We start from the raw sequence: 12,627 nt of genomic DNA, 5'->3' as shown, positions 1-12,627 counted from the left end.
GCGGCGCAGCCCAAGCAGGCAGCGGGGTTGTGGGGGGGTGTCCTGGACCAGATGGGCGGGGAGGCTTCCTCGGAGCTGGGCGCTCCCACCCCCTGCGCTCCAGTCAATCTGTGTCCTGAATCTGTGACTTCTTCTCGCTGCGGAAGTCTCCCAGGAGCCAAGAATAGTTCATTTTCTTTCGAGTCATTTCTAGTGCCTGGGTGTTTGGGCCCTCCGGGTCTCCCCATCTCCCGCCGTCCCGCAGAGAAAAAACGGGGAGGGCCGCAGGGGAGGGCGGCTAGAAAGGCCAGGCCCCCTGTCCGCCTCCTATACCCTTGCGCAAAGGGGGAGCGCGCCCGCCGCCCGACTGGGGCTTGGGGGGCAGGTCTGACAGGGCTAAGCGAGCTACTCCTTAACGCTCAGGAAGTGAAGCTTGTGGTTTTGGGGGCTGAGCTCGGAAGATTAAAAAAGGAGAGAGAGAGAGAGAGAGAGACAGCGCGGTCTCTCCCGAAAGCAACTCAGTTTGAAAACTCTCGGAGCGCGATACCCGCGCCCTGACCCCGCAGGTAGGTCCGCTGCGCCTCCCTCCCTGGCGGGGGCGGACGCAGGAACTGGCGGGACACCGGCACTGCGGGGGCGACCAGAGGGCGCTGCCAGGTTCTCACCCGCTGCCGGCCGCAGTTCGGGAACCAAAAGAGCTCTATCCTCTTGGTCCCCGCGCGACCCGCACGGAGGGGCTGGGGATCTGGCTTAGGGGGCGCACGCCAGGCGGTTTGGTGGTTCTGCAGGGGAGCGGGATCCACCGGGAAGGAAACATCTGGTGGGGAGGCGGAGGCAGCTGGGCTCAGGAGGCTGCCCGCTCTGCGCCTCCAGCTCCCGCCTTCCCAGGCCCTGACAGTGAAGAGAGGCCCGGCCGGCCCGCGTGCGCCGAGGAGGCCGCCCCGCCCCCGGGCGCCAGCTGCTGCGAGAGGTCGCCTTCCCACGCGATCAGCCCTTGGTCCTACCACCCCTCTACCCATTCCACCCTCCCAGGAACGGACAGAGCCAGCCAGGATGAAAAGGAGGCGCAGGGCTGTGGCCTGAGTCGGGAGGTCGCTTCCGTGCCAGTCAGTCCAGACTCAGCGGTGGCGCGGACAGCTCACCCCCTGCATTCCCGCCCCTGTCCCGCTCCGCGCCAACGCAGACCCAAACCGCAGCAGGGCCCTCGGGACATTTTCACCCCATTTTCCTTTTCCTCCGAGCTTCATGGTTGTTTAAGAAATTGGTTTTGGATTTGTGGTGTCTAAGTATACAGCCGACGGAGCAGCTCACGCCGGGGCGCAGGGAAAACTGAATCGGCAGTGCTTCGCCCTAGGGCAGCCGAGCACCCTGAGGCCTCCTGAAGCCCCGACCCTTAGGGGCCGGCCTGGGTACGGGCGGGCAACACCCTCAATCCTAGGGGCCTTCTGGCGTTTAGGACACGGGAAACGTCCCTTGGGACTCAGCTATATGTCCCAGCGGTCTTTTCTCCTAAGCCTGTCCCATTCCTCCTCCGGGGAAGGGGACACGGTGGGGCGTGGAGCAAGAACTCGTGTTGATTCCAGAGCGCCAACCGGCAGACTTAGACTCTGTCCTGCATCTTGCTCTGGGAGCCGCACGGTTCCTAGTCCGGCAGAATAAATCGCGCGAAGCTCAAAGATGAGGGGTCCTTCCCAGACCCGGGATCCCCAGGGCCCTTGTTTCTGAAATAACCAAGACAACCGAGAGCTGCGGTGCCCGAAGAGCCTGCAGCTCGCACTTGAACCCGGCCCCCATCGCCTTCACCCTGAGAGAAAGGCAGATTCGTTCTCCCCAAACCTCCTAGCCCGCCAGGTCCCGCCCCCGGAGCGAGCCCCAGGAAAGGCCGTAGGCGCTGCCCCGCCTCCCCGCCGGGCTCAGGTTTCGACCCCGGGATTAGGTGAACTGATTGGGGGGTTAATGAGAGCGGCGTAGCGGGCAGCTAGCTCCCTCCCAGGCCCGTGCCCCGATCCCGACTCTCTAGCTGCTGCCAGAGCAGCCTGCGCTCTCCCGCGTCCTCTAAACGGTTGGTTCTCTGCGGACTCCAGCACACCGCGCGTTTCATAGCCGTCGCGCGCGAACCCGGCTCGACTTCCCCAGGGCGAGGCTTTTGGTGAGCAGAACGGAAAGTGCTTTTTCCCGGGACTTTGTTTCCGAGCTTAGGTCTCCATGGTCTGGTGTGTTTTGCCCCGATCCCTGCCTGTTCCCTCCGCACCCGCGTCTCCGGGCCAATTTTTTCCCCGCGTGGGGCACAAGTGAGGGGCGATCAAGATCACCGGGAAGCGAGTTCTTCCCGGGGCCTTGATTGGTCCTCTGCCACCTGCTTCCCTACCTTCCTGCCTTCTTTCTCCGGCCTTTGCTTCCCCCAGTCCTTCTGATGCAGTTCCCCCGACCCCGCCCCTCAATCAGCCGGAGGCGTCTCGCCCCTGACCCCCTTTCACTACAGTCTGTAGCCGGCTCTTGGAGAGCTTGGTTCTTTGCCTCAACCCGGTCCGCGACCATCGACACATTCCGCCCTCCCCCGCCCTAAACTGATCCGCGCGTCTACGCCTTTCTCCCCAACCCAAGAGCGGATCCAGACAAGCGGTGTGTGGTCGAGTTGGGGTAACTGGCCCGTTGGGGACTTCGGCTCTCGGAGAGTTTGATTACCAAATCGAGTTTTGCTAGGGAAGGGGAGGGGCCGAGGGGCGTGGGCAGGGCAGAAGGAAGAGGCCTGAGTCTGAGCCCGGGGACGGGTTTTACCGCTGAGCGCCGGCGGCTGGCTCGCGACACCTGTCCGAGTGCCACCTGGTGAGCGCGGCGCAGCGGGGCCAAGCCCCTCCTCCCGCGGGCCTTCCTCCCTCCTTCCTGGCCCGAGCTTTCTTTACTCCGCTGCCCAGTCCCGGGTCTCGGAGCGTGCTGACCCGCGTTTCCACCCTGTTCTCCTCTCGCAGGTCTCCGCCAGACTGGGGCTTACGGTGGGCTGACGGAGGCTCCAGGGACCCTTGGAGCAGAGTGGGGAGCGCGCCCGACCACCATGCCGCGTTCGTTCCTGGTTAAGAGCAAAAAGGCTCACAGTTACCACCAGCCGCGCTCCCCGGGACCCGACTATTCCCTCCGCCTGGAGAATGTACTGGCGCCAGGCGGAGCAGGTGCGGGGCGTGCGCGGGCCGGGCGGGGCCGCTCCCGGGGCCATAGACTCTGTGTCCCGCCACACCATCCCCCAGGAACCGGGAAGGGCGGTCCCGAAGCCCCTTTGCTGCCTTTTTTGTTACCTACCTTTCAGGTTCCTTCCGGGCTTGTCGCCTAGGTGCCAAGGCCTCTCTGCTCCCGCCCTTGGATCCGGGAGGGTTCCGGCCGGGTCTGGGGAGAGCTGAGGGAGCCCAGGTGCCACGGTCTGGGGGGCGCCGCTTCAGAACCATCGGGCCCATCCAGACCCAACCTGAGCCACTATCCTGCCTCCTCTCCGCAGACAGCACCTCGAGCACAGGCGGGGCGAAGGCGGAGCCCCAGGGTCGTTTGTCCCCCGAGTCTCAGCTGACCGAAGCCCCCGACAGAACCTCCACGTCCCCCGGCAGCTGTGAGGGCAGCGTCTGCGATCGGAGCTCGGAGTCTGAGGACTTCTGGAGGCCTCCGTCGCCTTCTGTGTCTCCAGGTCGGGACCCGTTGGGAGCTCTGGGGCCCGGGCGGCAGAGACCCCGCGGTGAGGAATGAACCGGAGCGGCTTTGGGCACAGAAATGCCAAATGGATGGCGGAGAGTCTTTCTGAGAGGAGGGAGCTTGTTCATGGGCGCCGCAGGGAGGCATCGGCTTCTCTGGGACAGGGACAGCCTGCTCGCGGGGTCGGCTGCTTGGATCCCAGGCAGTGCTGGGATCCCAGAATCCAGACCCCCGAGTCTCAAACGGAGACCTGGGCAGTCTGAGAGAAAAGTGTCGTTTGACTTTAAAAATTAAGCTCGCTCCCGCGGCGTTGGGCCTGACAGAGCTGGGCACCAAGCGGGAGGGACCGGTCCGGGACGAAAATCTCGGCCCCCCGCTAGGTCTTCGCAGGCGCGGATTGGGGGCCTACTTCATTTTTCGTTCTGCCGGGTTGGCCCGGCTTTGGGGACCCGCCCGTTGGTTTCATTTCCAGCCAGCAATCGAGCTTCGCGCAAACCGACTGCACGTTGGGCGGGAGCAAGTCTCCGGTTCCGGCGGTGGGGAATGGAGAGCGCAGAACAGCGGGATCTGCCAAGGGTTATGTCCAGATTTAATTTACTAGTTTTAAAAGATACCCCCAACCCCGTCCCACACTCAGTGCGTCGACTTGGCTAAAGAGAGTGCGTCTGGGAGCCGGCGACCCGAGGGTCCTCCTTGGCTGTGCAGGACACCGCCGCGCAAGGACTGGGCACCGCCGGAATCTCCGACGGAAACTCGAAATGCAGCTTCTCACTGAAGCGGCTAGCCTGGGCTGAAGTCTGCGGTGTCTGTGAACAGATTAGTAAATCCGTATGCACTTAGGGAAAAGTATATATTGGTATTTGGTTTTAGCAAAATTTGCATGGGTCGGGGTGCAGAAGGCCGCGAATTCGGAAAGCTGTTTGTCTGGCAGGTGGTGACTAAACCTTAAATTGTAAATTATTCCTCTAAGAAATTCGTGGGATTTTTTTTCTTTTTTCTGTCAAATTATGACAGGACTGGGAATAGGGAGTATTTAGCAAGCCCGAGCCCCCTTCCCACTGGCCCTTTGCTACCTGCATTGGGTATTTAATAACTGAGAAATGTTAACGCCTTCCCGTTTTTTGTTTTTTCCTAGACAGATATGTCTCGGATAGGCCGGGCCGCATTTTATTGGTCCTCTCTGCCTCCCTCCTTCCCGATTCCGGGAAAGAAAAAGGAGTAGAACACGTAGGGGCCGGGAGAGCGCCGGAGCTGGGCCCTCTGCCCACAAGCTCGGCCCAGGGCCGGAACGGCCGCCGCTTTCCCCTCCCGCGCAGCTCCGCTCTGCTCGGAGCATTTTTGAAGCGTGGCACGTCTTTCTCTATGGGGCCGCCAGATGTGCTGGTCCAGCCAGAAAAGACTCTCTTAACGCCATGCGCTTCCGCTGACCTGGCACAGAATTTACCTCTCTCCTCACCTGCTGTCATTTTAAGTTTCTGTGTGCTGCCTTGTCGCCTCCAGTGGTCCTCGAGGCCGCAGGGACCCGGCCAGCGTTTGAGCCTGGGGGCTTCCCTGGCACGCTGCGAGAGGCCTGGCGCACCGAGTGCTGCACAAGGGCTGGGTGCCTGGCACTTCGCAGACACACCGACTGGCCGACGCCGCCGGGTCTTGGGCCTGACCTAACCGGACGCCCTCTTGTGCCTCCACAGCCTCGGAGAAGTCGGTGTGCCCCTCGCTGGACGAAGTTCAGCCCTTCTCCCTGCCCTTCAAGCCGTACTCGTGGAGCGGTCTGGCGGGTTCCGACCTGCGGCACCTGGTGCAGAGCTACAGGCCGTGCGCGGCCCTGGAGCGCGGCGCTGGCCTGGGCCTCTTCTGCGAGCGCGCCCCGGAGCCAGGCCACCCCGCGGCGCTCTACGGCCGGGAGCGGGCTGCTGGCGGCGCGGGGGCCGGGGCGCCTGGGGGAGGCAGCGCAGGAGGCGTAGCTGCCGGCGGCGCGGGCCTGGGGCTCTACGGCGACTTTGGGCCCGCGGCGGCAGGACTGTACGAGAGGCCGGCGACCGGCGGGCTGTACCCGGAGAGCGGCCACGGGCTGCACGGCGACAAGGGCACCGGCGTCAAGGTGGAGTCGGAGCTGCTGTGCACCCGCCTGCTGATGGGCGGCGGCGCCTACAAGTGCATCAAGTGCAGCAAGGTGAGGCTCCCTCGCGCCTGGCTTTAGCGGCCCCGCGCCCCCGCCCCGGCCCGCGCCCAGCCAGCGTCCGCGCCCCTCGGCCCCTCTCAGCGGCCCTCTCCCCGGCCCCACCCGCCTCAGGTGTTCTCCACACCGCACGGGCTCGAGGTGCACGTGCGCAGGTCCCACAGCGGCACGAGACCCTTTGCGTGCGAGATATGCGGCAAGACCTTCGGGCACGCGGTGAGCCTGGAGCAGCACAAAGCCGTGCACTCGCAGGTAAGCGCGGGACGCACGGCCGCGCGCCGCCCTGCTCAGGTTTTCGCGTTCTGGCATCTTCTGCTTCTCTGTGCAGCACCGACCGCTCTCTGCCTGGCACCTTTCTCCTTGGACTTACCCCGACTGCCCCCAGTATCCTCTGCCACGTCCCCTTACTCCGACGTAGGCGTGCAGGGAAAGGTGCGTGGTTGCCGGCTCAGGGCTCGAGGCAGTCCTGGAGTTTGGTGTCACATCATTGTGAGACTCCAGAATGTGATCCCCATCATTACTCTGGGTTTGAGAAGGGCTTGTATGCACTCTTGCAGCGGATATGTCAGATTTATTAGCTCTGTTTCTTGGCCTCTTTGTTTTTACCAAATGGCTGTCACTTAATCTGCATTGACCCCTCCTGACTGAAGAAGAGGAATCTCAGCTCATTTAGAGCATCCAGTATTTGTCCCGCTGTTCTTTCAGTTATTCACTTATAAATATTTGTTGCTCAACTTCCAGGTGCTAGGTACATGAGAATCCAGTAACACACCAGATATCCTTGACAGGATACCCTCACAGAGATTACAGTTTAGCTGAGAGATAGAGGCTATGTAGATAAGCAAATAAGTTCGCAAGTAACTATGACAGAAGAATGCTTACTTACAGAGACCTATTTACTAAAAAGAGTAATCTCCCGTCTCCTTCAACACCCACACTGGCTGGGGGGAGGCGGGAGGAGCCTCTCAAGTGACTGAGGTCTAAGCCTCCTGTTGAGGAGGGTGGAGAAGTGTTTGTAAATTGGTGTCAAAAAAGCAGGGTGGGGATACGTTTTGGCCAAGGGGTGTGGAAGTTTGTGGCTGAAAAGTGTTTGGGTTGAAAAAGTGTTAAAGGGGTAGAGGATATGGGTGGGAAGGGTAGAGGTTGGAAATAAATGGGAGGAGAGAGGATAATGGGGCAGGCTATGGGGAAGGGGAGTCTGAAGGAAGGGAGAGCCCTAGCTTTGGGGATTTTAGTGTCAGGTTGGTGGTGAGGAGAATGGCAGCCTAGACCATTGCAATAGTAATGCCACCTCTTTCTCTCCACAGGAACGGAGCTTTGACTGTAAGATCTGTGGCAAGAGCTTCAAGAGGTCATCTACACTGTCCACACACCTACTCATCCACTCAGACACCCGGCCCTACCCCTGTCAGTACTGTGGCAAGAGGTTCCACCAGAAATCAGACATGAAGAAACACACCTTCATCCACACTGGTGAGCTGAAGGCCCCTGGCTTGTAGGAAACACCTGTTGAGGGGTGGAAAGTGGGGGGTGGAGGTCATTGTTTTTCTCCCTGAGGCCAACATAATTCACCTTCTCTGTGATATTCTTGCCCCAGAATGAGTGGTGGAAATGGCCTTCCAGATGGAGTTAATCACTGCATGTGTGTTAAAAAACAAACAAACAAGGAGGCACAGATTCTCTTAGGTTCATTTACATACGTGGTTCTCCCCAGAGAGGCTTTGATTTGGGGTTATATCTGAAGAACCACTCAGCAGGTCAGCTGCAAGTTTTCTATCCTTGCAAAGAATATTTTCCTCTAGTTTAGCAGCTGCTCCAACTGCTGCCTGCTCTAGGTGAGACATGAAGCTCCAGGGTCCTCTCAGAGTGTTGCTCTAAATGTTTACCTAGAGATTGAGACTTTCTCTAGGGCTACCACCCAGCCTTTTGGGTCTTATGTGTGACCTTTGGCTGCATTTTTAGGAGTCTGGCAGCTTATTCTAACTGAACAAGGGAAAAAATGGTAACTATTACTAGGCTTTTTCTGCTAAGCGCTTTTAAAATGCATTATCTCATTTTATGCTCACAACAACTCAGGGAGGTAGACTACTCCTTATCCCCATTTTAGAGATGAGGAAAGTGAGGCACCTGCCCAGGGTCATATTGCTAGCAAGTGGCAAAGCCAGGACTTGAATTCAGGTCTGTCTGCTCTCAAATGTCTATCCTGTTGACCACTGTTTATTATATTCTATTTTCAAAGCCAAGGGGATTGGTGGATATAGAAAGCTTCTATTCACTTATTGCCCTTTTCAGAATATCAGCAAGTTTGTCATAACAATGATAAGTCTTTAGCCTATTATGATGCTTTATAATGTACAAAGTGCTTTCAAATTTATCTCTTCATTCGATTCTTACTGCCGTCCCATATAGTAGAAGGAGCTGCTCTTACCATCCTGAAACTCAGAGAGATGGAATGATTTACCAAAGGTCAGACTGAGAGTAAATCATAGGGCTGTGGAATGCTCTGGCTTCCAATCCTGAACTCTTTCTCTAACATTTTGATTGTGTGTAGGTGGCAGTTTTAATGCCAGGAGCACTCTCTTTAGTAGTCAACAAGACATTTACACAAGATCCAGAATCTTATTTTATTTTAGAAGATGAATACTGACTTAAAACAAATTGTTCCAAACAATCACCGTTGATGTTTACAAATATGCTTGGGCAGTATAGATGCCCCCATCAGAAAACCTAGAAAAATATCCTACTTTATCCTACTTTAATCATGCTTTCTTGCCTGAAATTTCCATGCAACTCGCTCCTTTTGAGTAAAGGTATTCAAGACGCTCACCAAAATGCAACTAGGATCTTGACTGAATGAAACATTAAGCCCTTATCAAACATTTACATTATAGCTAGAATTCGTTTCTCAGATTTGTTTGACCCTAAGGGATAGGATAAGTTTTGATGATTGGTTCCTTATCAAGGAAATCTGAAGCACAAAGATAGAAAGGGGTACAGCAAGAGGAACAGAGGGTTCCTCAAAAACAGACTTCTTCTATTTTGCATTTTTTCCAAGGCCAAACCCTGACTATAATGCCTGCTGAGGCTATTTGGAAAATCATGCTACTTTCCCAAATGTTAAACAGCATATGAATTGGGGGGAAAACAAACCCTTTTCTATTACTTATTTAAAGGTATTTTATTAATTTATTTTTGGCTGCATTGGGTCTTTGTTGCTGCGCTTGGGCTTTCTCTAGTTGTGGCAAGCGGGGGGCTACTCTTCGTTGCGGTGCGTGGGCTTCTCATTGCGGTGGCTTCTCTTGTTGCAGAGCACGGGCTCTAGGCGCCTGGGCTTCAGGAGTTGTGGCTTGCGGGCTCTGGAGCGCAGGCTCAGTAGTTGTGGCACACGGGCTTAGTTGTTCCACGGCATGTGAGATCTTCACGGACCAGGACTCGAACCCGTGTCCCCTGCATTGGCAGGCGGATTCTTAACGACTGTGCCACCAGGGAAGCCTATCTGCTATTTATTAATCTATGGTGAAGAGTCGCTGGTATATAAAGAATCCTGTGATTAACCTCATAAAAAGAAAGTAAAATCAAGACAGAAAAGGATCAGCTGCCTTAAGAAATATTTTGTGACCCAGACGTGGATTTTTTAAAATAAGACTTCTAGAAATGCCCATGCTTTCAAATACATCCTGTTGTCCTCCAAGAGCAAGAAAGAAGACAGGCTCACTGGTCCATACAAACCAACACCCACTTGGAAACTCAGATTTGAAAACTTCCTCTCAATTAGAACAGAGTCACATGGTTTGAAAGACAGCACCCCAGCCCCTTGCGCTGAACATCTGCTGTGGGAGCTCTCTACTTCTAAAGCCAAGGGAGTCCTCCCAGGGCGGATTCAGCTGCGTGTCTGGGGAGGGCACGTGGCCTTTGCTCTGTTTCCGTTTAGCAGGAAACGGTTTGAGGCCTCTGGTTGGGAACCCCCACCCGGCGAGTCTCCCTTTCACATGGTGCACCCCTGGCTTCCCGGGACTTGCACTGCCACACACGGCACCCTCCAAGCTGCTCAGAGGCCCTAGACTGTGGTGCAGCCAGCCGCTGCCAAGAGCTTGCGGGTCACAGTGAGTCCCCTCTAGCTCTATCATAGACTCATGCTTCCTCCCCTCCCCCTTCCATCCCTGTAGGTGAGAAGCCCCACAAGTGCCAGGTGTGTGGCAAGGCATTCAGCCAGAGCTCCAACCTCATCACCCACAGCCGCAAGCACACAGGCTTCAAGCCCTTCGGCTGCGACCTGTGTGGAAAGGGCTTCCAGAGGAAGGTGGACCTCAGGCGGCACCGGGAGACACAGCATGGGCTCAAGTGAGCGCCTTGGCCGGCTGCAGGCGCAGTTAGGCACGCAACACTACGGAGGGCAGCCTCCCCACTTGCCACCAGCCACTTCCGCAGATCCCACCAGGGTGATCCCCCTTCCCTTTTCTCCCTGGAGCCGCCAGAGGAGATAAGTTACCTTTTCGAATTTCAGCCTGGAGTGGGAACCAAATGACTGCCTGGGTATGGGACTCACCGAATAGGCTCCTCTACATCTGAAGACTCCACGTGGAGAGGCAATCAGATAAAATCTCGGGCCTCACAGTCCTTCCTATTCCCAGCCCTGTTCCACAGATAGGAAGGTCCTTCAGGTTTCTTCCCTCCTCCTTCTGACCTACCCCAGATACTTGTGTGGAGGAGGAGGAATCATCATTTACAAGGTAAACATATTACTGTTTTTATCTGGAATGAAGAATGAGTGTTATTTTATTGTTTTCCTTCTGGGGAGTTTTTTGACCCCTTTTTGTTGGGTGCTGCCTATAAAGGTTGGAGGAATCATTTCTTCCACTTGGAGACTGGTTCAGAAACTGATTTGGGAAAGGAATTTCATACTTTTGAAATTACAAGATACACTGTGGATCCTGCCCCAAGAAGGAGCAGAAGAAAAGTCGGCTTGGTGAGGAGAAGAGATTAGACGTCCTCCCTCCAGGAGGCCTGTGAAGGCTTCTTCAGAAGAGGTGGAAGCACAGAGCAAAGCCTTTGGATAAGATTGTCATCCATTCATTCAGCAAATGTCTATTGACCACCAGTTACCATGGTTTCAGGCCCTATGCTAGGTACTGGGGAGCCAGAGAGTAAAGTCTCTGTCTGCCTCTGCCACACAACTCCGAGTAGCTGGGTCTATTCTCCCCCCGCCCAAAGGAATTCTGAGAAGGTAAAACAGAATCTTGAAACTTCCCTTCTGACTGTTTGGATTTTATCAAACATAAATGAAAAATAGCTGAACAGATACTTCAAAGATTTTTGTGTATATTCAGTTTTTTTATTGTTAAGCTGATATTTTTAAGATGTCTAAGCTAGCAGGCATGTGAAGGCTCTGTCTTCAACTCTTTGAACCCTCCATGTGTACCACAGAGGAAAAAAAAAAGTGGTGTTTTTACTATGATGAAGTTTGTAAATGTTTTTAGATCTTCTGGAGTGCATTATGTTTGTTAATACATATTTATTAGAGTGATGTTTTAAGTTAATAAAGTATTAAGACTCTTACATATTGCTTTTCATTTAGGCAGGGAATTTGGGAAAGAACTTTGTTTTGGTCTCTAGGGGCAGTTGGCACTGAAGGAAACTGGAGCAGAGTATAAAAGTAAAGCACACAAGCTAACATCCAGAAGAGAGTAAAATCCAATTGCTCTGGTTTTCATGTGCTTTTTTCTTTTCTTCTGTGCCTGAGCTCCTTCTTTCTTAGCAGAAGAACTAGGGATACAAAAGTAAGTTCCTACCTTGCTGAGTCTCTGATGTCCTACATGTACATGGGCTTTTTATTCTGAGAGTTTCAGGTTTTTTGTTTTTGTTTTTAAACAGGACAGAAGGCTCCCAGATGAATAAAGGCATTACGAGCCTTAGGTCTAGAGACTGAGTCTTAGTCACGACTCTGTCACCAACATACCATGTGACTTGGGCAAATCCTTTGACCTTCCCGATACTGGTTTCCTTCACCATACAATGAAGATATGGTTCTGTCATCACAATCCGAACCTGACTACTTTGATTCTCTGGAGACAGAGGGGAAAGAAAGTATCTGAGACCGATTAGCTGCCTCACCTAAGGCAAGTTATAAATCTGAAGACTGATGAGGGGCAGTAAAATTGGCATCTGGGTTATTTCTGGCTCTATCCCACCTTTGGGAATTTCTGGCATAAATCAGCCCTTTAAAAGAATGAAACCAGAATAAGGTCCTGGCCTAAATCCCAACTACCTGTACTCTTTCTAATACTCAGCCAAGGTATTGCACAGCCCATGGTGACCATCAGCAGCTTGTCCATTTCTGTTCAAATCAGTTTCACCCATATTGATTGAGTGCCGAGTATGTGCCTGGCACTGTTCTAGGTACTAGGGATACAGCAGTGAGCACAGTGTCCTGTGGAGCTTTATATATTTGGTCACTGCTGAATCTTCAGCTCCCAGAACAGTGCCTGGCAGACAGCAGGAGATCAATAAATATTTGCTGAGGTGGTAAGTGAATAAGCAGAGAAAATAAACTCCTGCTTCATCCTGGCTGGCTCTGCTCTCTCCAGCACAAAGGGAAGAGAAATTACTCGAGGGCCAAGGAAGCAAATCTAACACATAGGACTCTCCCTGGCTTTGAGCATGCTTTTCTCCGGTCTCTCCAAATCTCGGTGTTTGGCTATCCTTACTTGGTTTTCAACACCATGTCTTTTCATGTCAGTCTACTCTCATTCAAAATTGAAATTTGTTCACTCTATAAGGCAGTTTAAGATAATTTTCCA

At 54.5% G+C, this 12,627-nt stretch overlaps 1 protein-coding gene across 3 annotated transcripts; it reads left to right on the top strand.

The window, feature by feature from the left end:
* Nucleotides 1-380: 380 nt before the first annotated feature.
* Nucleotides 381-11,415, top strand: GFI1 (growth factor independent 1 transcriptional repressor). Of its 3 annotated transcripts, none has more exons than XM_007169598.2 (7): nucleotides 381-545; nucleotides 2,949-3,146; nucleotides 3,467-3,649; nucleotides 5,343-5,824; nucleotides 5,945-6,082; nucleotides 7,138-7,303; nucleotides 9,997-11,415. In XM_007169598.2, exons 2-7 carry the CDS (start codon nucleotides 3,032-3,034, stop codon nucleotides 10,173-10,175), a joined length of 1,263 nt encoding a protein of 420 aa, XP_007169660.2. In that variant the 5' UTR covers nucleotides 381-545; nucleotides 2,949-3,031; the 3' UTR covers nucleotides 10,176-11,415. The 3 variants fall into 3 exon arrangements, with proteins under 3 accessions (XP_007169660.2, XP_057411795.1, XP_057411801.1); XM_057555812.1 differs by having other exon boundaries at nucleotides 3,467-3,697; XM_057555818.1 differs by lacking the exon at nucleotides 5,945-6,082 and having other exon boundaries at nucleotides 3,467-3,697.
* Nucleotides 11,416-12,627: the final 1,212 nt, after the last annotated feature.

The sequence above is a fragment of the Balaenoptera acutorostrata genome, chromosome 1 (assembly GCF_949987535.1).
Source record: "Balaenoptera acutorostrata chromosome 1, mBalAcu1.1, whole genome shotgun sequence".
NCBI lineage: Eukaryota > Metazoa > Chordata > Mammalia > Artiodactyla > Balaenopteridae > Balaenoptera > Balaenoptera acutorostrata.
The sequence above is the reverse complement of the archived record's forward strand: the minus strand, read 5'-3'. Positions and strand labels throughout refer to the sequence as shown.